Here is a 24,665-nt window from a genome sequence, read left to right as displayed (position 1 = left end):
ATGTATCTGTTTTTACCATGTAAACTACTTCTGAAATAAGTTTTATATAAACACATGCAGACAAAGACATTGGTCATTAGCCTAAGCTAGAGGAATGCTAATGAAACATCCTGTAACATTTAGAAGGGCGATGGACTGTTAGCATTTAATAATTTATAATATTGATAGTTGCAAAAGCAAAAGAATTGTGCAGAATAAAGGTTTTCAAATGTAATATTTAAATAAGAACATTAGAATTTTCTTCTGAAGGCGAGAACTGTTATCACTAAAAAAGAGAAGTGTATAATATACATCAGCTTGGCAAAGGCATATGGTATATGGCATATAGCACACTACATTGGCTGATTTCACATGCAGTGAATGTGATATAATGTAAATTTTTAATGCAAAAATGGGTATCAATGATTAGTTTACAACTATATGAATCTAGTTTAAATCTTTCGAAGCTTCAATTTTCGTGTGTCAAAAGGCAATAGCAAATGATGAAATAACTGTTAAAAAGCTGTAGTGTTTCGTGCAGTAGCAACAAAAGCCTTTTGAACGTAGCTGAATATGCATTGCAAGTATTAAACAAATTTAGGAAAAACAGAAACTTGTGACGAATATTACATTCTGTCGCTGAGATGATGAGAATTCCTTCAACAGAAGTCGTTGCCAAATACAAAAAAAAAAAAAGAAAAAACAGTCTGAATTGGATATAATTCTGTACCTCGTTAGATGAGGGGTCTTCACTAAAGGTACACTCTGTACACGCTTTCCAACTGAGAAGACAATGTTTGTGCTTGGAAGGCTCAGATGAGACTATGGTGAAATCGAACACTTTTGGTTTAGATGGGCTTGGGCTTGGTGTTTGGGTACAACCAATATCACCAGTGCCTACAACAGTATGGTGAGGGATGAATATAAAGCTAAACGAATAAGTTTCTCAGGCCTATAGACAAATTAGTATGTTCCACTGACCTGTCTAGTAATACAGATGTAGTATAAACGCGTGAAAGAGTCTAATAGACAAATGTCATAGCTTCAAAGTCAGCGAAAGTCTACCAATCAGACATCAATCTATAAAATTCAAATTTGAAAAGAAGCATTTGGTTTCTTTTAGAATGAAAAACAGTTCATTGAAATAATGTCCTGGTCATAAAAAGGTATACTTTAGGAGTTGAAACGAATTGGGAACTTGGTAAAACATTCAGGTAAGGAATCATTCGTTGAGATCTACTTGCTGTAATTTTTTTTTACAATTTGAAAAACAGAACAAAGAAATGACATCATTTTTTCTCTTTTCTATTCGCATTTGAAGAGTTAAGATCAAATTATTCCTGTAAATCATTTAAATTCTGCAGATATAGATAATGGAGGATGACTGCTGCAAACTGCAATGAAATCTGTTGAAAATGATGGTGCTTGACGTAAATGTGGGCCACAATTGAGCAAAAGAAGAAAGACCGATGAATATCCTCACCAAGACTATCAGTACTTTGGCGACAGGCCGCCATATGCATTTTCAGGGGCGATTACTCTTCCCGTCTATTTTCTCATTTTAGACTTACATGTATCGAGGATGACTTCCGCTGCATATATTTTTTTTTTTAAAGAAAACGGCCTGAGAAACTTAAACTTATGTTTTACAAACACTAAGCTTGCATCTAGTTAAGCAAAATGCGACAGGAAACTAGAGGAGCCTGTGTGGAGCACTGCAAACTAAACCAGGCTACTGAATAAAACAAGCATATGTTTACTCTCTGTACAAAAAAACAGCAACATCAATGTCTTCAAAGACATACAATACATACTTTGTTTCATAAGAACAATCGAGGAACCCATTTTTAAAACTATACATTGAGAAGTAACTGCATTGTGTCTGTAATTAACTAATATCACACAACAGAACGGGACGAAAGAAAGAATTGTTACAACTGTATATAGATAAATTATAGACAGATGAAGTAGATAAAACGAGAATAAATCGAAATATCGAAGTATTACGAATATTTGTGCCACTCTAATGGGTTATATCTTAAAATGAAACAAGATGTGAGTCTAATTAAAACGATCAATAAAACAAAATGTTAGATTCAAAGATATTTATACACACCGGATTCTACGCCAGCTTTAATGTTGTTTTGTACAACCTTTGCAGGGGACCATTTGATTTCAACACTTGTTGCAGGAATGTCCAATGTATTTGGCGGAACGGCTCTGTATGTTCCTCTAGCATGACCGTTCCGCGTATTGATGACAGTATTCACTACATTAGTCGAGCTACTGTTGGAAGTACTATGGTTTGCCACACGATATCGTGATGGACTATCGGCGTTATTGTTATTGTTTCCAGATCCAAAGCTGGTGAGCTTCTTTTTCTTTAGCAAATGAACAAAACCTCTTCTCCATATTGACTGCTTCGTTTCTGCCGTTTCTTGGGCCTGTTTCCATGGAAATGATTTACATGTAGAATTCTGAAATGTATAATAACTATTAATTTAATCATATGACTCGGATATCAGTGCAAACGTTGATACTCATTTAAGAATAACTTTGAAATGTGTTAAATATGCACTTTAAAGCGGAATGTGCGAAAGTAATAGCGAAGCTATATGTAAAATATATTTAAAACGGTTAAAATGTGCTAGAATTGCATACTACATGATATATTTGCTTATAAGCATTATTATGTTAACTGTGTTGTAAGCAAACTGAAGAATGCTATGGTATTTATATTGTGGTATGGTTATGCAATACACCCAACACCCATGCCTTCAAAAAGCATAATAAAGGTAATAAAAGCAATCTCTGAATAACGTTTTAATGGACTTTTGTTCTCGTTTGCACCCTGTATAGCTAGGCTTTAGCTTATCTGCATGCATTTTCTGAAACAAAAAGGGAGTCGTATGCAAAATAATGCATGCATCGGAGGTAGAAAATAAGTTTTGCAGATAAAGCACGTGAGAAAAAAAACTAATGCAAGAATCAAAAACTGAAATGTACATAATGTTTTTGAACCAGAACACTGGTTAAGGCCTTTGTCTGATACTTACAATATTGATGTGTGTTTACTAAGTCAAAGCGGTGCAATTTTAACAACAATCAATTGCAAAGCCGTAGTGATAAAGCGTGCAATGATAAGGAAGGATAATGAATAAAACGAAACAAAGTGCATATTTTAAAACATTTCAAAGTCTTTGTCATGAATAATTTATTGTAAGATACTGTCGAATAAACAAAAAACAAACGTAATAGCCACCAAACTGACAGCGACAAAAGCGAGTTCTTCCGGTCATAAGAAAATCGTCGCGTGCACCTGAATAAGAACATGTTTGTCCTAGATTCCGAAAGTGTACCAGTATCCGGAAATAAGATTTCGGATAAAAAAGTTTTACAAAATTGTATAGCAATTTTCTGTAAACGAAATATTGATGAAATTCTTTTTGTGTGGCTGTCCCTTTCATAAGAAAGAAGAATACGTAAAACATATATGAGCCGCACCATGAGAAAACCAACATAGTGGCTTTGCGACCAGCATGGATCTAGACCAGCCTGCGCATCCGCGCAGTCTGGTCAGAATCCATGCTGTTCGCTTTCAAAGCCTATTACAATTTGAGAAACTGTTAGCGAACAGCATGGATCCTGACCAGACTGCGCGGATGCGCAGGCTGGTCTGGATCCATGCTGGTCGCAAAGCCACTATGTTGGTTTTCTCATTGCACGGCTCAATTATATAAAATGTAAGTAGCGCATATCCAATTTATCCGTAGTATAACTTTGCCAAAATGTTTCCTTGGGAGAAAGAAGTACATGCAAATAAAGTACGAAAACAACATTTTTCATCTTGGTATTTCAGTTTAACTGCATTTACCATCGCCTGCTAGTTATACCCTGAGCGCAGCTTTAAGGCTTGACTGAAAAAAGCATGAATATATAAAACGCCGTCTTAAGATTTTCTTGTAAGCACTGTTCATCATAAACCTTGCATTTTATGTAAGCATTTCATAACTAATATACTAGAAAATAACGAATATGCAAAAAATACATTAATATCCCCATTCCAAAGATGAAAAGATGACGAAATTATTTAGAGAGGAGCTCCACACCATAAGATGCTCTAGACTATACAGGGGCACAGTATAATAATGTGACAGATCAACATATACCACTTTACTTTGACTTGAAATATCAAATGGAAGAACGTGATCGTTTTCAAGTGGTGTTTCTTACTTAAATTGTAGAAGCTCCAAACAACCGACTTATCATTGTAACTACAGTTAACATATATAGCTTTCAAATTCAGTGAAATAAGTATCTTTATTGCATCGGACCCTGATGTGTACTATCCTGATGCAAGCAAATCTCTTCATTTGTTTCAAGCTTGTTATCATTCCTTTAAGAACGTGTTAATAAGAAACGCCACTCGAATTGGACAATTCACGTCATATTTATTTGCAATTTTATCACGGATAGTCCATTAAAATATTACAATTTACCTGTATTGCCGAGGTATTCATGTATTAAACTCGAAGGTGGTTGCGGAACTAGTGCACAAACATAATAATAAATAAAACGCCACTTCAAGGATAGTGAAAAACACGTGATTTATGTTCAAAAACACTTGATGTTTCTAAATAATGTGGACGTCAACAAAATATGTATCTTCAATACGAAGGACAATATGGAAACCCCCTAAACCTGACATACTCGTGACAAAATGGAAAAAATCACTTTAAATGGGTCATTTTTCAACAGAAGAAACTTAGGCAATATTCAATTTTGGAGGTTTCATTCCTTATAAAGGATCTCGGTTTCGGATTAGAGGGGTTCCATTGAATGTCAAAGACGGTTCCAACGGGACTGAACACCGCCTGAATATACGGCTTACAGGGACATACATTAGAGATGAGTTTCAATAATAGTATACAAGTGCAGTTTGAACAGACTAAAATGGTGATACTTAAACAAAATCTTATATTCAATATGTGAAAACGTATAAAGAAGACTTCACCAATTCAATTATAAAATGCACCAAACAAGACACCCTTAGCGAAACATTTGCCTAAACTATTATTGAATAATATTTAAGACACGGTTAAGATGATATTCAATCTAAAAGGTGGCAAATACTTTTGCAATACTAGATTAATTAGAACACCGTTATTGAAACGCACTTCTTTTGTTTAGTAATACATTCTTTAAGGGTTTCTTCATTGCAACACGGGCGATGACTACATAAATATATGAGACGGAGTTAAAGGGAGCATCGTAGCCTCACACATTTCTCGATTGTATTACAGCTGCAACAACAACGAAGGCCATAAATACATAATTCTGAAAACTCTATTCTTTTAAAACTGTAAACAATATTTTGAAAAAAGGTATTATTCTGTTAAAATTGACAAATGCCGGTCATTTAACCGTCATTAATGAATTATTAGAAGCACATGTTACTTGTTTGGTTGAAAAACCTGCAGAACTTTGTTTTACCAATTCCAAATATATTTACGACGTCATCAGATTCCATATAGTCAATAAAACTTGTTCTGTTGAAGATATATCATTTAAACCTACATTTAACGTTGTGATATTCTTAAGTTTTCTTTTATATTATATAAACAATTATATCAAGCGTTCGAGAAATGTCAAAACTATACGATTGAACCTGTCGTAGCAGGCACCTGTATGACGTAGCCATTTGTCTTAAGCAGTCAGCCATCTAACTTCCCAAATTGACTTTTTGTTTTAATTTAAACTGATCTTTAGCAACCACCTGTCCCAAGCAACTAGATTGCGTCACTCCCTTGGCTTGACTGACTGTTTAGTACAAGTTTGACTGAACAACAAAACAGTGCATTACAAATAAAAATCTATACTTGTATCTACGGTATATAATTAGGTTAGCTGGAAGGCAAATACAACTACTTAGGAAAACCTAAAGAACCTCAACTACTTACCTGGTGCTTTTTGGAACTGTTTTGATCGACATTAACCTCCGAGATCAGTTTAGCCTTGTCGTTCATTGGCGGTTTGCATGATTTGCCATCAATTTGTTCATCACCTGCGATATTCCATAAATCGAATTATTATTTTTATTAAGTAATACATTTTGATACAGTTTTATTGAGAAAAAAAAATATTTGGTAACATTAAATGTTTTAATAAAAGGTGATGATGTTGATTACTTTATGTTCAAAATTCTTCGCCTTAACAACAAAGAAATGAATGTTTTAAATACCATGAACATGCCTTGTACAATATACTCTATACGTTTGCCCATGTATTTGACTTACACAAGAAGGGCAAAGAAATATAATAGTTAAGTAAATGCCGATGTCAGTACCCTGTACAAATCATAATCGTCCTTGAATTCTTAAACCTATAAGCTTTCATATGTACATTTGCCTTGTGTATTATCTCTCAGTGTTTTCCATTGGGAAAATATTTGCTTTGCTGGTATTTACAATTTCGGGACATTTAATGTTTTGATCGATAAAGCAATACTATAATCACTCACAGTTTGCCATTGGAAAAAATCTTTGCTTTGCTGGCATATTCCACTTTGCTGGCATTTACAACTTCGTGGACATTTAATGTTTTGATTGATAAAGTATGTGTGTAACCGCTCACTTTTTCCATCGGGAAAATATTTGCCTTGCTGGCATCTGCAGCTTCATGGACATTTAATATTTTGGTTGATAAAGCAAGACTTACAGTATATCACTCATTGTTTTCCATTGGGAAAATATTTGCCTTTCTGGCATTTACAATTTACGGACATTTAATGTTTTAATGTTTTGATCGATAAAGCAAGTGTATAATTACTCACTGTTTTCCATGGGGAAAATCTTTGCCTTGCTGGCATTTACGACTTCAGGCACTTGTCCGTCACTTCCGCATTCAGAACTAGAGCTAACTAACGTTTCACGCCCTCGAAAGTCATCTCTGAAACCATATGGCATATAGATTGCAAAATATATCTTAATAGATGTATTCGAGAAAGCCCTAACTACAATAATTTTGTAATGGCTCATTTGAGTGACAATGCTAAAGATAAAATGTATTTCATGTTCTTCTGATGTCATTTCAAAATTAAGTGAAAGCAATATCAAATATATCTCCTATTCTGAAACAGACAAAGTGCATTGTACTAAGTCAGTCTACGGAAAGAAAGTTAGGGAACATCTGCGTGAACAGTTGATAATAGCTGTATTCCAGTTCTTCTTTGTTTATTGTTGAATAACACCAGAAATTTTTTCTTAGTGAAATTATGGGTACAATCTAAACATGAAATATCTTTTTCTGTTGACTGCTTGACTGGTCTTCAATAAAAGTTAATTAAGATTGATTATACTAAACATATCTATAAATTAAAAATTACGTGTCAGAGAACACATAATATGCTCTTTAGAATCGTCGCTTCTATGTAGATACCCGTTCATGCCTTACATACCTCCAGGAATCGCAATGTTTGATCTGAAACTATAATTGGAGGCAACAAAAAAACACTGTAACTATTTCCGCACACTTACCTTCCGTTCTTTTCCGGAATAAATGATATAATTCCATCTTTTTGAAACTTTTTACTACCCTTTGATGATTTCTGTTGATGTTTTGCACTTTTTCTCAGAAAGTGTTTCTTCTTTCCATGAATATACTGAAAACACGGAACTGTTGGAGTTTGCGTAGAATTAGATGACGGCGATGGTGTAGTTGGTGAGGTCACTAAAGCATCAATATCTGAGGTATAAATTTCAAAATCATCACTATGAAAACTTTCAATGCGTGCGATTGGAGTATGAAACATTTGGCGAATGGGTGTGCTAGGCATAACAAAGCGCACTGAGGGTGTGCTGCCGTGCCGAGATGACAAGACAGAACTCGCCCCGGGTCCAATTAAAGAATCCCCAGGACTTTCACTAGGTGTTAGACCTAAACCTAATTCCCGAGGAGATAACAGTATAGGTGCGGAGATGCTTTCAATATCTGAATTCATACTCCCCTTAACACGTCTTTTATCCAGTATCAGGTTCTCCTGTGAAGAATTATGGTCACTACTGTCAACGTAACAAATATCGTCTTGCATCAGTATCTTGTCATCCAGTGAAATCTTCTCCCTTTTTGAATACAAGTCTGCCACTAGATGTGTTGGTTCATGCAAAGTTTCAAAATGATCTACTGTATCATTTAAAATATTCCTATTCACAGAGTTGCTCAATTCGTGATCATTTGCATAAAATTCTAATCTACAAGTATCTTGAGTATCGTCATGTAACCCTGCTCCTTGATAATCACTATAATGCTCAGGTTTTAAACTAGCAGCCCCTAAACACTCCGTTGAACTGTGCATGGATTCAGAATTATGTAGGTTAACATGTAACGAATCTGTTAATTCCCGTTCCACTCGTTTTTCACTATCTGTTTTTGGAATTTCACAACTCATTCGACGTTCTAATTTCTCATCATCAGAGAGGTTTGCAAAGGAGTTCGGTTGCATAGATTCGATGATGATCTCAGGGGAAGCTGACATACTCCTACAGGACGCATCTTCTACGTTTGGAACATGTAAACTACATGGATTATCCCTTTTTACTTGGCCATTTACCTTACTTCTCAGTACTATTTGTTTTGGTCGTACAATTGAGCGGATATCTGCATGGGCTATTCTAGATTCTACAGTGGAATCTCGATTTTCCACTGAACCCAGAGAGGTCTTAGACCCATGACGTGAAAGTTCATCTTGAGAACCATCACTATAATCATCGTGTAAATTAGTCGTTGAGCAAGGGTTAGAACTGTCTGACTGCATACTTTCATCAGTTTTATCACTACCAAATCTTGTCCGCCTAAAGCGTCGAGAATATGACGTGTTTGGTCCAAGAGTGGATTTTCTTGTTAAGCCTTTATGATTATCATTTGAATAACACTCTTTCAAACCTTTCAAATTTGACGGCCTTTTCATCGCAGAAACAGGACTTTGTTTTGGCGTATCAATCTTTATTTCCGGATTGTTGGGATTATTTGGACTATGTGGACTATGCGGATTAGAGCCGGGAGTTTCGGGGTTGCGATGCCGTCGGGAGCGACGGATACTCCCAGTTCTACTCGGTGGATCTGCCGAATGCGTCGATCTCCTTCCTTTTCGGCGAGATGAGTTTCTTCGAAGCAGCTGAGCTACCTGAGTAGATGCTTGAGTGGGCGAGAGAAGGCCCTGTGGGTCTTGACTCACCGCAGCTGATGCTCCTGGGTCCAACTCATTTTTTGCTGATTCCTTGAAATTAAAATCAAAAGCAAACACATTAATTGTGATGTCGCTCAACTTCACTCAAAGGAAGATTGAAAAAAAGGTCAAACCTCTGGCTGTATTTGTCCAGTGTAATTAATAGTTAACATCAAGGGTACTATCAGTAAATAATGACATAGCGCATATTATATAAATGAGACAAAATCACTTTTATCACTTTTTCATTAGAGACATTTAAATATTTACATTTCTCTTGATGTAATATGTTAGTTATTTGTAAACTATTTACACATTTTACAGTTTATTACGTTTTACCATACAATGACTTTTCGTTCAGTTTCAGGTTATGGAACCAAACACTGCACGAATCAGAAATTGTAGATGTATATGAATATTTCAGTTACATATTGTGCCCAGTATTACCGAGTCAATAACCACCACTGCAGTTTACACAACACAACATCTACTAGTAGTTACTAGTGGTTTATCAAAATACAACTGTATGTGACCGTCGTCAATCATGGTATTAGCTAGATAGAAGGCCCACTTGATGGAATTCAATTGACTGGAACTAATAGACATATGCTGTACTCAAGTGCTGTTATTTTTCGGTCCTTAATGGTTTGTTCAATATATCTGTGAAAGAACGTACTGCAAAAGCCGGTGCTAGAGAAGTGAGTGGTATTTGCAGATTTCATAACCTCTTATGAACAGATTCAGTCCAATCGAGACTGCTATTATTTAGCCTGATTGTAAATTGCGCTGCCAAAGGATCCAAATGAGAATCAAGTTAAATTATAATTTCACAACTGTACCTCGCAGTTTGAGACTGGCACAGCAAAACAGAATTTTGCGGGGTTTTTTTATATTTAAAAAACAAAACAAAAAAAGAAAGCAATTACGATATTAATGAATACTAGTTATTTGACAAATTTAACTAACCGTAGCCGGAGGTAATGGACTGGTTGGCATCGGCGATTTCCTGCGCCTTGTTTTCCGTCGATCTCCACCAAGCCACGTAGGTGCGCTACAAAGCGCCATTAAGTCAAAGCTTGTACTGTTGTGGGATGGTGGGACTTTGTTCTCTTCAGTGTCTGACGGTATCTCAATATCAGGACACAAAATAGCTGGTGTTGCTGCAACAACATATAGCCATGTGTTATGCTTTAACATTCTGTTTAAAAAGAACTATACTAAAACATGACAAATATTATATATTGCCTGAAATAATGTTAATAACAACAACAGAATATGTTTATTTATAAATATATCAATTACTAATAATGATTTAAAGTTTGTTTGATTTTTTTTCTTCTTTTTTTCAGTACAAAAACTCACATTTCAAATATTATCACGATGTAAAAACTACAAAAGTGGTCGCACAATACTACTGACTATGTGTCCAAAGATCCGTGCATCACCTATAGTGCTTTTACTTCTATCAGAAGGGTTTGTGCAATTGGCACACAGTGTGTGTACAAACAAAGCGCAAAACATTTCACAATTCAATATCATTCGTGAATAAGAAAACTTTTTTGCAAGAGATTAACGAAGCCGATCTTTCTGACTATTTAAAACATACAGATGATCTGCTTAGAGGTCATGAGCACATTGTTACCGCCCTTAAAACCCTTATAGGTCATAAACACTTTGTTACCTCCTTTATATCTCTTATGTCCATATCGTTTTGAATGAAAGAGTTACGAAGAACTGTCTTTTTTTTCAAGTCCCTCATTCGTAAAATTTTTTTTTCTATGCTTTCTAGTTACTTTCAACCAGTGAACGGCATCTGTATACTGCTGCGATAACTTATTGATATACCCCCGTAATATCTGGAAATTAATTGCGCCCGAGAACCACTTTCTAAGGGCAAAAACAACACAACAAGACACAATGCATTTATCATCTTTTTTTTTGTAAAAATATACTGAACTTTAATATCGTAGTTAGACCAGTCCAAAAAATGTTTGGAATTATAACGGATATACAACTTTACGCCCCTGCTAGGATGGGCCAAGTTGTAAATGTATGACAAACGATGAAGGTCCATACTCCATAATGTATACACTGTTCAATCACTATTAGAAGGTATTTGATGCATCGTCAGTGAATTGTGAACAGTAAAATCTATTTGTTTTCATTATTTTATTTGAAATTTCAGTATTTCATACGTTAAGATATATAAAAATTGAATTTATTCGTTAAGTATCATCTCCTTTACACTGATGTATATTACGAAATATTTGGATGTCCTAAAAATAAATTGATTTTGATTAGAAATTCATCTTCGGCCTCTGTGTTGCAATTTTAATACCAAATAGGAAAATAGTGCATCTGCCGCTCAGAGACTGTCTTTAGATTGATTCCCATGCCGCCTAATGAATTACCTTGAACGACACAACGATGTCATGGCGCCTTATGAAAAAACTTGAACGACACAACGATGTCATGGTGCCTAATGAATTAACTTGAACGACACAACGATGTATGACGTCACACTGTGTCCTAAAAGTCTACACTAGGCAAACAGAATCAATTTATACAAATTATGAATGCAGAGATAGCATAAAATATCATTTTTTCAGGTGCAAATTAGTTAGGAACACGGCTTACCAAATGAGAAATTTGTATACATAGATAAAAAATCTAGAATAGAACACTGTTGATATTTCAACTGTTTAAAATTTAAAGAAATGGACATTTACAGTAATGATTCTTGCAATAAATTAACATCTTGGCTAACCCTATCAACGACAAGAAGTTGAAGGTTCGTTTTAATTAAGACCATCAGAAAACAAATATTTTTATCTGGCTTGAATGGCATATCAACTGTAGTTAAATTTTTACAAAGCGATGATAAACACCTTTGTATTTTATCTCTTTTGTAGACATAGAACATTTCATTTATTTACGTTGTCTCGTTGTGTTGTGATCGCTCTCAGGAAATGGTTGTGTTTAACTCATTTCGAAGTATTACGGGGATGTAGTAATAAGTTCATGCAGCAGTACATACAGAAATACTTGAATATCTCATTAAGACTTAGGGGCTGACTGAAACGTGCTAGTTCATAAATTAAAATACTTAGTATTAGATATACTTTTGTTACAAAAATAGCAAACTATTGCAAATATGGCATTTAAAGCGGAAATTATTCAGAAAGTGACGTGTTTTATGATAAGGTGAATAAATGGACATATCAAAGGTAGTTGTTTCGCCGCAAATGCATATCAAGAAACAAAGCGAGCATATTTAAAGGTGATCTTTTCTTTTACAGCAATGTGATTCAGCGATGATTTAACATTTCTTTTAGTTGCAACACAGGATGAACGAGTCAACATCTATACCAAAATATGGAATCTTAATATTCGAAGGTTAAAACATCGCATGTTACTTCCAATAATTTTACTATACTACAGGATTTTCTCATGCACACGCCTTTTCAAATGGTATACCTTTCACCAATTCCTCCCAAACATTAAATGGAGCATGTATTATCTCCGGGCTCTCTATATACGAGTCGTTATTTTGTTCTTTTGTCACGTGATTGGCAATCACGCTCCTAACATTTATGGCTGCAAATCAAACAGTCAAATACAGCAATCATGACGTCATATTGTTTTTACTTTTTAACTTTCAAGGAACACAAAAGCACAACTTGGTATACGAATAAGAAAATAGATTATGCTGGTTTAGGAACGCAATATCGCAATATAAGACCGATATATAGAATATAATATATATATATACACATATCCGAGTGCTGCTGTCTGAAAAATGCTCCAAAGATTACATGCAAAGTTACTGCCGCTGTTTTAGAAAAATACAAGTAAAATAATATAAACATTCTTTGCATTTGAACTGAATGACATCTACGAAAAACTAGTATTAATTGTTTTCAAGCCAAATGACCGTCATTTCTTACGAAACGTTGCAAAAGCACAAATAATCAGCATCAACGGATAATGATGTTTGGACACAGCGTTTACAACATTTACAGGGAAATATAAACTGCCGTATATAGACCTAAAACAAATTTAACGCGGCTTCGTTTTGTCTTCCACCCTAGGCTATGTTATACAGATGTAACAACCTGTAGAGGTCATGCTGTATATTGTAACTTTATATATTTGCAGAAATGTAACTGGTTTAAACAGAATAGATTGCTTAAAGGAAGGCGACTAGTTATTAGTGGTGCAATTGTCAAAATAATTTACAGTTGAAAAATCGATATCTCGAACTCGCTTGTGTCAAAATTCCGGCTTTCTCGAAGACATTTTCAAGTTCCGTCCCAAAAACATTTACACAAAAGGTCGAATTTCGCTTATCTCGAAGTAAAATGCTTGATCAGTTGGAATTTAAGATATCGAGTTTCAACTATACATACAAGGCACTTGCTTTGCAATTAAGTGCATGGGCAATGAAGACGGTCAAACATACTGTTTATTCTGGTGTTCACGTAGTGTGCAATCTTTTTTATTGCATTGTGGCATAGTTTTTTAAAAAAGCTAAATGATATAGAATGTCAGTCACTAACAACTGCATGAATGGATCTACTGTTTCTAGATATGTGCATTTCTAAGTAAACATAGCAAGTTCGGTTCTCAAATTATATCCATGTGATGTGAAATTAAAGGCATGTTTAGTCCTAGCGCATAGTTATAATGCAGAATTGTGTTGCTAAGAAATGCTCCTGTGCAAGATATGCGGGCAAAATGATACATACGGGCAACATAATTTTCTGAGGGAAACATAACAGATTTCATTAACGGTCCATACACTACATTCGCGTCTTGTTAACTGAGTACAGAAATTAGCGCAGCCAAATAAAATAAAACTTATAGAATTTAATATGATATTTACAACAAAATTCTATGCTAAAAGATTCGAAATGAAAATGTATTAGTCAAAGTGGTGTTTACGACTCTTTCGATTCAATGCAATAGAGTAGCTTAATCAGTGTGTCGGGTGCAAATACTTACCATGTTTTGCTTTTGTGTCTTTCTTCGTTGCCTGTCTGTGATGTTTTCTTCTATGCTTCTCTTTCTTCGCTTCTTGTTTCTGCGTAAAATCGGTGTCAAAAAGCCCTGAAAATAACAATTACATTGAATATAAATATTAAATAATGCGTACAGTCTTGCTAAAGGTAACTGTTATCACAAAACTTGACAGACAGTGATTATTGTAAATAGTTTTATTTATATCATAAACACAGTACAGGTCATCTTCACGTACTTTTTGTGTTATCATAAAAATACAATTCATACAATTCATTATGTTTAGAATAGTGTGGAAAATCTTTCAACATCATTTCAAATAGAAGCTAAACTGTGGTTTGACGACTTTGTTCGATGAGTTGATCTGTTTTAAGCACTTTCAAAAAATTAAATGTCTGTTTAAAAGGCGTTCCTTCATGAAATGAACTAAATATTCCTGAAGCGGGGAGAGACATGAGTATTTATTCAGCTCAATAGTGTCAAAAATAGGTAAAGTATCGAATCTATGTAACATTTGCCATATCAAATATGAAATTCATTCTTCGCTGTTGGTGACTTTATCCAGCGTTTACTGTTCCTTATAATCCATGTAATTTCAGTATAATATGTCAATAAAATACTTGTCTTACCCTTGTCCATTCGCTTAATGTCCAGAAGCATGTTAAACATGGCTGAGTAGTCGTCACATTTATTTTCATGCACAGTATCTTCTACTTGTTCACGTGGAGTTTCAAGAAGAGCGGCCAACTCGTCAATAACCTGTAAATTACAATCATGTTTACACAATTTAATGTTGTTTTGTACCCAAACGATTTACCTATCGTCTGATAATTATCTAAACCCTCACCCTAACCATCTGATCTAAGAAAGGTGTTTGCTTAAAAAAGTGTCCCATTCCCCAACCTGGGATGAGGCAACCGATTCTTTAAACATGTGTTTCCTGAATTTCTGTTATGTTGAAAGGTTTCTGCCGACTGTATAATGATACGAGTAAGTTTTTCCATGACATATGTCTTTAACTTTCTTCATGCTCCTCAGTAGATAGGTATGTACTATTCTACATGTCTTTCTTTGCCTCTTCTATTGCCTTACCGTAGTCTATATTTCGGAATTTCTGTGTACATTATCAATGCATACAATATCAGTTTTACAACGTTGCATGAATATGTCGAGACGTTACTCGTACTTATTCTACTTTTTCTGGTAAGATTGCCATCTATTATTTCTACAAATCACAAACAAACTGGAGTTAACTATATGGGTAGAAATGTAAAATGGCATTTAGGGTAGCTTCCGCAAAAATAATCAGTTTGTCTCAATAATATCAAAAAATGAAATGCAACTTAACGTTTATCTTGACAATAACAACATTATGCGATGACTCCGAATTTGGCTTTGATGCTTTGTATATGTATTTCGATATTTGTAGAGTGTATTCTGCCAGTATGTGGCATAACCATTTTTTACATTTCAACAATACATTTTGAAACATCTCAAGGCGTATTATTTGTACCTTGTACCATCTAGTAACATTGTTCCTCTTTGCAATGTATTCATATGTTACTTCAGCTTTAAGAGACGAAATGAATTTCTGATTTAATATTGAAATGAGTGTTTCTACTTAAATCTTACAAGAACTTAAAAACCCATCTAAGGTAATTAAAAAACAGACTAGGACTCATGTGAAAATAAAAAATAAACATCGTTCACATAATAGAAAGTATTAAGCATTTCATAATTTATGTATAAACAAACTTTCTTGAACGAAGTGGTGCAGTAATGTTTGCAATCTAACCTAACGCACCAAGAACTTGTTTCATTGGCATCTGCTCTCTAGACGTCTTTATACAATCAACATTCTTGAATTAGACAATCATGCATTCTATATGCACATTGATAGCCGTGTGTGAGTGCTTTGCTACAAATTTACAGGGCGCTGAAACATTTGCAGTCTTCGTCTCTTTCGATAAGTAAAACTGAACGTCGTATCAGTTCATGCTAAGAGCATTCATTCTCAAACATGTCTTACAGAAAGACTTTGTTTTAGAAAAATAAATATTACACAATATTACGAAATAATAAAATCTGTCTCAAGGTTTCATGAACGATATAATTGTAGAATGCCGCTTGGGGTATTTCATTTTCCAACAAAGTAATTTATTCTATAATGCTTAATATATGTAAGGGTAAAGCATCTCTCAAAGCCAAATGAAAAATAACTTGATTTGGAACACTGATATCTGGCATTCAATGCTGTAAAATTACTTTGTATATATCAAGATTTATGAGACGTTTTAGATGTGTAATAGGTCTATGAATGTATACTATATAAAGCATAAATCATATTTACATTTCAACCTTTTTTTAACAAGACCCCATAACCTCAGAGCTCCATCTCCAAATTAAATTTCAGTCTGTTTAGTTCTGCCTACTATTTTTTCGTTAAGGGCAATCCCATCTTTTTAACTGGGGGCCAAACGCCGCTTTTCATGGAATTGCACTTTGTTGTTTATAATTGTTAGTTCAATGTATACCTCCGTACGAACACAATATGTCTTCTCAACCCGAGGGTAGAGGGCGTGGACGGTAGCATGCATCTCCACTACCGTCCACGAACAGACTCATTCAAATCGAGCCTGCAACATTTTCATTTTTGTCGTGTTGGGTGACCTGTTAAATGTCCTCGTTTTCTGTTTTAATCATGATCAACAATTAGGTAAAATTTGTCGTCTTATCGGTAAAATTATCCCCCTTGAAATCACCTGGCAGTGCGATATCGATTTTTATCTGGTTGATATTTTCCAATAGAAACAAAGAAGGAAAAAGGTTTGAACAAATATTGTTTTAATTAGAACGAACACACAATATTTATTATCCTATTGAAGTGTTCGTCATTCTTTTCTCTTTACAAAGATACAAAAATTATTTATTTAAAATGAAGAATTAATGCTTCCCTTGGCGATTAAAAAACATCACTATCAGTCTCTGTTTACGGCATATAGTTACTGAATAAAATAAGCAAAAACCTGTGATACGTGTCTTATTCTTTTCCCGGATAGTTCCAAGCCGATGCCCCACAGAGTTTATGTGAAATTGAGTTACTTTGTCACTCTGTCTTTTTTAAGTAAATTTCAGTTTTTACACATCGAAACATACATTGATGTAGAGTTTTTGGCAGGCTGTTTTCTTGAAAAGTAGCTATTTCTACTGGACCCTTGTCTATGTTTGTTTTAAAACATCTAGTGTTTACTAACTGCATTCTAGTAGAATTTTTTGCATTCATTGAATTTTCGTTAACTTCGTCGTCCAAAACCTAATTTGAGACAGATTTTACAACATAACATTTGCAAATTGCATAATAATTTAGTTAAGTTAGTGTTTGGAAAGTAAGTGCAATATAAAAGAGAAGAACATTCTTCTGATAAATGTAGTTACAACATTTAAAAGATGACCAATGCCTTGGACCAGAGGAATCACATGCTCCTAACATAAACACTTTATATACTGTAACTAAGTGTGATTTGAATATAGAAACATTTGACACCAAATATCGCGTTTGCGACACCTTACAAAATATCATGCATTTTATTACTCTCTTTATCTTATAGATTTTGGAGTTAGTTTCAGGGATATGCTGAGGTCAGTCGCAAATTCAACAGCATTGGTTCTTAACATTTTTTGTATATTACTGTCCGCAATTTTGAAAAAATCAAATGTTTCCCTTCATTTGTTCTCGGCGATATTGTGCAAGAAAACCATGTCGAAGCATTGGCAAAAGGGTTTTATCCATACAGACATGCCAGCAAATAAATCGTTTTCATTTCTTAACTAGCTGGAAGGACGAACAATAAAAACAAGAAGAAAATAATACAGATTTAGACCACTTGTAAAGACAGAGAAGGGAGAGTATCAAGATGACGGAAGAAAAGGAGTTGTTTCCCTTTACCTCTTCGGTTTCTGTGTCACAATCTAGATCCTTAAATGTACATTAATTTGTTACGATTCTGGTTAAAGCAAACAATCAAGTAAATTCAAATGCTTAACTTAGTCTGAATTGTTACGCAAAAATCATATCGTTTCAGGTCTTCCTTTGAGCACACCGTCATGAAAAGCTGTTAAGGCAAATCAGACGTTGTTGATACTACATAAACCATATACATTGCAGTTTCAGATTTTCATTAGAGAATGCCATGATGACTCTTTTGATTCTACTTATATCTTGGAAGATCTCATCATGGTCAACACATAACTGTATCTCGTTTGGGTTAACACATAACTGTTTATTTACAATGCAGTTACGTAACCCTTGAACTAAGAAACTTATCACAACCTCAATAAACAAGAACTGTTATGCCCCCACTATGGCCGATCCAACTGGAAGCATCTGGGAAAGTAATTTTGTATGCTGTGATTTCAACCTTCGACCAAAGGACCTCAAAGACAACGAGAATCATTTGCTGTCTAGAGGCAAACGTGCTATGAAGACTTGACAGCCAAATCATAGAAGAAAAGTGTTCCAGTGTAGAGGGCACTGCGACCTTGATCTTTGCCCTACAGAACCCATGGGAATAGATACCATCTATTTACCATAGGATATCAGCCTATGACCCTCGATCATTGTGAAACCAAACTTTCACTAGTAAATGAACTGAATCCAACTTGTCTACCGACTGACCGGCCGACAATGAGCAAAACAATATACCCCTCTCTTCTTCGATGGGAGGCATAATTAGAAAATTAGTAGCAAAGTGTTCTCAGGTTTGATTTTTATAACATGTGTAATGTTTTTCAAAATTCTGAACGTTATCGGTATCAATATGCCAATAGTCTAGTTGTTTAATGCACTTTCATGCTAAATTTATGCTTGTACCTGTGATTTTGAAGCCTTGTCTCTGGGCAGTGCTACGAAGGGTGTGAATGGAAGTTTGTTGTTGTTGGTAACCCAGGAATGGATCTCACAATCTGTCAATGGAAGACGTAACTCGACGGAAGGTTCGATTAACTTGTTCAGCAGGTCAAAGAGTTCTGCAAAGAAACAACAAAATAAATTGTTAAACATATTCCGGCTGATATACACAATACATTTAAAAACGAGGGCTCAGTTAAGTTTTGAAATGACATTCTTTAAAGACATTTCTCCTCCCCTTTTATTTTATATAGAAAAGTTGTATGTTTCTACCAAGAGGAATAGTTGAAAGACGAAATAATTAAAGTAACACTGTTCGTTTGATTAACCGTCAACTTATTATATATAAGACATTTAAAAAAAAACGACATACACGCCATGCAAAGAAGCATTACAGTTTTCAATAAAACTTTATATGCAAACTGTATACTTTAAGGTAGTTGGACCCGTAACGACACTCGAAAATGTCCGTGCGAATGCATATTCTTGTTTGGCATTTCAGCATTCTACGGACGTAATGCGTAATTTGCCGACTGTCACTGTGGATCCAATACCTTAATTGAATAATAAATCAACTGAAACCAAGCAGACCTTGTGATATTCCATGAAGTGTGAGTTCTTTTATATGATTTTCTGCAATTCCTTGCTGAATTTGTACAAGAAGTTTCTGTCGGCGATACTGGTCGGTATAGTGTGTAGAAAATGGCAGCTTACCGATTACCATGCCATACAGTATTATACCTCTGAAATTAATGAACAGAAAAATCATGTAATAATTTTCAATATAATCTGTCTGAAGACATTTATATCGCCTAGGATGTTAATATTGCAATTTAAAGAAAAAGGTTAGTAAGATGCTGTTTAGGCTATTTCTGGGGTTTCTACAAGGATTTATTAGCCTGTATGTGCTCTAAATGCTTTTAGGCTATTTCTGGAGTTTCTGCATGCATCTGATCGCATGAAATGTAGGTTATTTCAGACGGTTGTTTTAGCCTGTATCTGCTCGAATGGTATATGGGTTATTTCAGGAGTTTTGCAAGCGTGTATTATCCTTTGACTGCTCTAATTACATTGAGTATTTCTTGAGTTTCTACTTAGTTGTATTAGGGTGTATCTGACCTAATCGAATGTATGATACTTTAGGAGTTTCTGCAAGCTTCTGTTAGCCTTGGGCTGTTTTAATAGCACTGGAGTTTAATTACTATTATTAGCTATTACTGAAAAGGTTCTGTAAGTTTGTGTTAGCCTGAGACTGTTCTAATGACATTGGGGATATATATGGAGGTTCTGCCAGCTTGTGCTAGCCTTTATTTGATCTAGTGGCTTTTGGGTTGTGTGTTTATGAATATCAACCTTTATCTTTTCTAATTTTAAAAATGTCCACAAGCTTATATTTTAAGCTTGGATCTCTTATCTAGAATTTTTGAATGCTTTCTAATTTCTGTGTAAGGCTGTGTAAGTTTTTGTCTCTTCTGTAGACGATAAAGTTATTTCCCTAACTTTGCAGATGGGATTAACTTTTGAATGCTCTATTCGTTAAGACTGTTTCCAAAATTTTCCCAATGTTGTACTAGTTTAGCTATCACATCTAGCCATTCAGATTGAACTTCTGCAATGTTCTATAAGTTATTGTCTGTTCTATATACCTTAACGTTGCTCACAGGACTTTGATCTATTCTCTAGAAATTAAGGTCAGCAAAATTGCATTGTATGAATCTATGATCTATAGCAGCTAACTCTGCCGAAAATAATTACCGAAAACAATACATGAGCAATTTGTACAAGCCTGTCTTTGCTTTACTCACTCAGGAAGCATTTTTGTCATTATTCTTAGCCATGTTAAGGTTGTTCCCTGAATTTCTGCATGGTTGTATTACCCTTGATTAATTATCAATGCGTTAAGGCTGTTTCATGAATTTCCACAAACTTGTTTTATATACATGCCTTTTGTTTCCATTACGTGTGTTAGAGATTCACCTGGGGGAATTACTTTTATTTCCACTGTCCCATGATTTTGGAACATGATGGGGGTAAGAGTGGGGTTGGTGCACACGATAAACCTGTTTAACGTCCCCAGTGGTGTTTTTGCCAGTGACCGTTCCAATGCGGTGCCAACTGTGTTCCTTTATTTGTTTGTTTTGCCCTCGTGTGTTTGCTATGTATGTGAGTGTGTGTGTTAGAAGTGTGCACATCTGCGTGCTGTGGGTTTCGTTTTGGGGAGGCTGCGCTTTTGGAACGTGGCATTCCCTGTTTGATATTTATTCTTGTTGTTTTAGCTCTGATCTATTCTCAAGATGTTAAAGTTGTTTCCTGAACTTCGGCATGATTGTATATGTATTAGATATAATCTTAATTTCTGGCGGGTTGCATTAGCTTGAAACTGTTCACCATGGATTAAGGTTATTTCCTGAATGTCTGTTAGGTTGTATAATTTTTCATCTATACTTTACCTGTACAGTAAGCGTTGAAGATTCTGACATTGTACATGGTCTCGTCAACTTTGCTTAAGGATCTCTGTGTTAACTTTTACCTGCTATATTTTTAAAATGGATTGGTACATCGTTCAATTTGGACAATACAATTTTTCATTCGAAGGGATGTTCATTGAAAATGTACTGACTGAATAGCGAACAGTGCAGACCATGGATCTGCAGACTGATCTTGGTCTGCACACTTGCCGCCAGCAGGCTAAAGGTTAAGGATGTTTGCAAACATTTTGCAAGGTCGCAATCACTGGTTGCTTCTACTTCACTTCTTAGTGTAAAGGTTATTCCCTCTTCTTTTGCAAGATCATGAAAAATAGTTTTCCAAGTTGTAGGGGCTAAGGTTGTTGGGTCGTGATGAATCGATAGCTCTATTTTCATGTAACTTGGTATTTCTGCAAGACCGTGCGTTGGCCATCCGTCTAAGTGATCGGGTTGCTTCCTGACTATCTAATTGGTCTCGATATGTTTAATTTTCGTTTTAGATGATTTGATTATCTTCTTTATTTCTGGAAATCCACGTTGTTTTAATTTGTTATAAGTCGATTCTTGTAATCTCGAAATCATTTAATGCGGTTCAAAACAGTTGAAGCAATTCCATTCAAACAATATACTCACAGACTCCAGATATCCACTTCCGGACCATATTTGTTATCATTGTTGGCTATAAGTTCAGGGGCTGCATATTCTAGAGAACCACAGTGAGTTTTCATTAGCTCAGTACGACTAAAAGTGTTGCTAAGGCCAAAATCTGAAGTAGAAAAATGGTACAATTATTTTAGCTGGAACACGGTGTAGAGGTTCACGTGATTGTTTGCAATTCACCGTAAGACCCAATGGAGGGATTTGCAGTTTTGCGATCTCATTACAACTTTTGGTGTCACGTCTTTAAATCATTCAACATAATGTAATTACTAAATGATATCAAATCAGGCTATAAAGACGAAATCCAGAATTCATCAGTTATCTTTGTTAAAATTTAGAGACAGATGAAGTGTTTTGCTGCCGCCCATTACCAATTTAGACATTGCATTAGAATTTATCATTATGAATTTAGGTATTGCAATAATTTGTCAACTATCCTTTGTTAAATCATGCGTTCTGTTACCGTCAGTTTCGCATTTGCAAACAAAAAAAACAGTTCATTTTTTATTTTAAAGGCACACACAATTCCTGAATTATATGATTGAAACGCCTTTTCAAACTATATAAAATTATTATTAATCTTAAATTTCGGGCTTGCATAACATTCAAAGTAATTACCAAAGGTTTATTTCTGATTTATTTCATAATTTGAAATTGATTTACTGTCTGTGTACATGTGTATTAATTGTCTTACTCTCTTACAAAAAACAACATAAGTCTTTTGAACCAGGCCATTGCGCTTTCAAGTAAAAGAGAGGTAATTCTTATTCTAGATTCTATTGTCGTATTTTGGAGTTACCTACCTTTATCCAGTAATGGGAATTTAACTTACCTAAAACTTTAACTTACCTATAACTTTGAGGTTTTTATGTTTGCCATCAAGGAGGATATTTTCCATTTTTAAATCCCTGAAAATAAAGAAAAAGAATGTATTAGAATTATTATCGTGTTGGGTTCCAAGGCGCATTATAAACACCGCATGTTTCTCCTGGTGAACAATACAAGTATCGTACCTATTTCAATGATTGTTTAAAGGGGTCATCTGTTGATATTTTATTATTTCAGGGTGATGCGGAACCTAAAAACTATACTAGTATGTATTGATTGTTTCAGATAATAGAGCCCTTATACAACATGTTGTGTGCTTTTGTTGTTGTTGTTGTTTTTTGTCTTTAATATTGAGTAAAACTGAAATTAGTTCTAGCTACCATAACTTAACTGACGCTATTTTTATTTTCTGATGGTCAGAGATCCATGACAGCATATAAACATCTCTGGACTGATTTTTTTTAGCTAAACTGAAATAAGCAATTGATATCTATTGAATAATTTTGACGTTCGTTAACTTTAAACGTCATTGCTGGAGACATTACTCTGAAAGATGCTTGTTATACAGGATTCATTGTAATAAAAGTTGCTACGATCAAATCAAAAGAGTAAGAAAAAAATATCATAACAGAGAAGTATATATAAGATGGACAAAAACTGTCCAATGGAGGGTTTGGGTAAATTCTGAGGAAAGCATATGTCTGTAATGCATTCACACATTAAAAATAGATGACTGTATTCCAGGTGGATCGTTACAATTTTTATTACAAATTGTGATATTTGTTTGAAGGAGGAACCGTTTTAAAACAGATACCATCAAAGACTTTATGTCAGAAGTATATAGTGTTGTTCTTTTGAAGCAGAAATTACCTGAATATCATATTCTTGAGGGCAGTTCAGGTGAGTGCAAAGGTCACATTGGGTCAATGAGAATTCGACGGTAGGTAGTATCATATTTAATTTGAAACATAGATCTGTAAGTGTAATTAATGGTATATACAGAAACATGGGCCATATGTACGATTATTATTGTCGGATTTGCCTGATGTAGATAATTTGTAGACATTACTGGCAGGTGGTCTGAATGTGAAAATTAGTAAACGAATACCACAAATATACAATAAAATGCAAAAGTTGTACACTAGGTAATTGCGTCCATTTGCCAAGGCATATTGAAACTTTTAAGGTAGTATCCTTTTAGCACAAAATACCAATGTGAATATGAAATGTTATGGAGGAATAGAAAAGATAACGTAAATGTACGCAACATGAAATTCTAGATATGTCATATTAAAATATAAACATTGGGTTGAATACAAGTTTGATGAGCCATAAATACTTGCCATAGAAAAAAAAAAAGAAAAACGGTACAAAATGTTGAAATAAAATATGATACATATGCCATTAATAATGATCTCAGTGCATAACCTACGTGCCAATGACGTTGACGTATTCCAAATGTGTTTGCATGCGCATTTTTTTGTTATTTTATAACGAATTGTGCATATGTGAGTGATTTCATGTCATGAACTGAAAAATCAACGACACGTTTCTAACTATTTTTTTGCTGTTGAGAGTGGAT

The 24,665-nt window shown here is 34.7% G+C and overlaps 1 protein-coding gene across 2 annotated transcripts in view; it reads right to left on the bottom strand.

Moving 5' to 3' along the window:
• LOC123525741 (uncharacterized) overlaps positions 1–24,665 on the bottom strand; it is a 141,478-nt gene that overhangs the window by 6,525 nt on the left and 110,288 nt on the right. Inside the window, exons 4-15 of one of the 2 annotated variants that reach the window (XM_053538634.1) lie at positions 23,105–23,163; positions 22,229–22,361; positions 19,719–19,870; positions 19,092–19,246; positions 14,851–14,980; positions 14,207–14,311; positions 10,169–10,362; positions 7,515–9,253; positions 6,812–6,927; positions 5,940–6,043; positions 2,096–2,456; positions 710–876 (exon numbers count right to left, since the gene is read on the bottom strand). In XM_053538634.1, the coding sequence (XP_053394609.1) occupies positions 710–876; positions 2,096–2,456; positions 5,940–6,043; positions 6,812–6,927; positions 7,515–9,253; positions 10,169–10,362; positions 14,207–14,311; positions 14,851–14,980; positions 19,092–19,246; positions 19,719–19,870; positions 22,229–22,361; positions 23,105–23,163 (3,415 nt within the window). The remainder of the gene's footprint in view (positions 1–709; positions 877–2,095; positions 2,457–5,939; positions 6,044–6,811; positions 6,928–7,514; positions 9,254–10,168; positions 10,363–14,206; positions 14,312–14,850; positions 14,981–19,091; positions 19,247–19,718; positions 19,871–22,228; positions 22,362–23,104; positions 23,164–24,665) is intronic. The other variant, XM_053538635.1, reaches the window with a different exon arrangement.

This window comes from Mercenaria mercenaria, chromosome 3 (genome assembly GCF_021730395.1).
Source record: "Mercenaria mercenaria strain notata chromosome 3, MADL_Memer_1, whole genome shotgun sequence".
Lineage (NCBI taxonomy): Eukaryota > Metazoa > Mollusca > Bivalvia > Venerida > Veneridae > Mercenaria > Mercenaria mercenaria.
The sequence above is the reverse complement of the archived record's forward strand: the minus strand, read 5'-3'. Positions and strand labels throughout refer to the sequence as shown.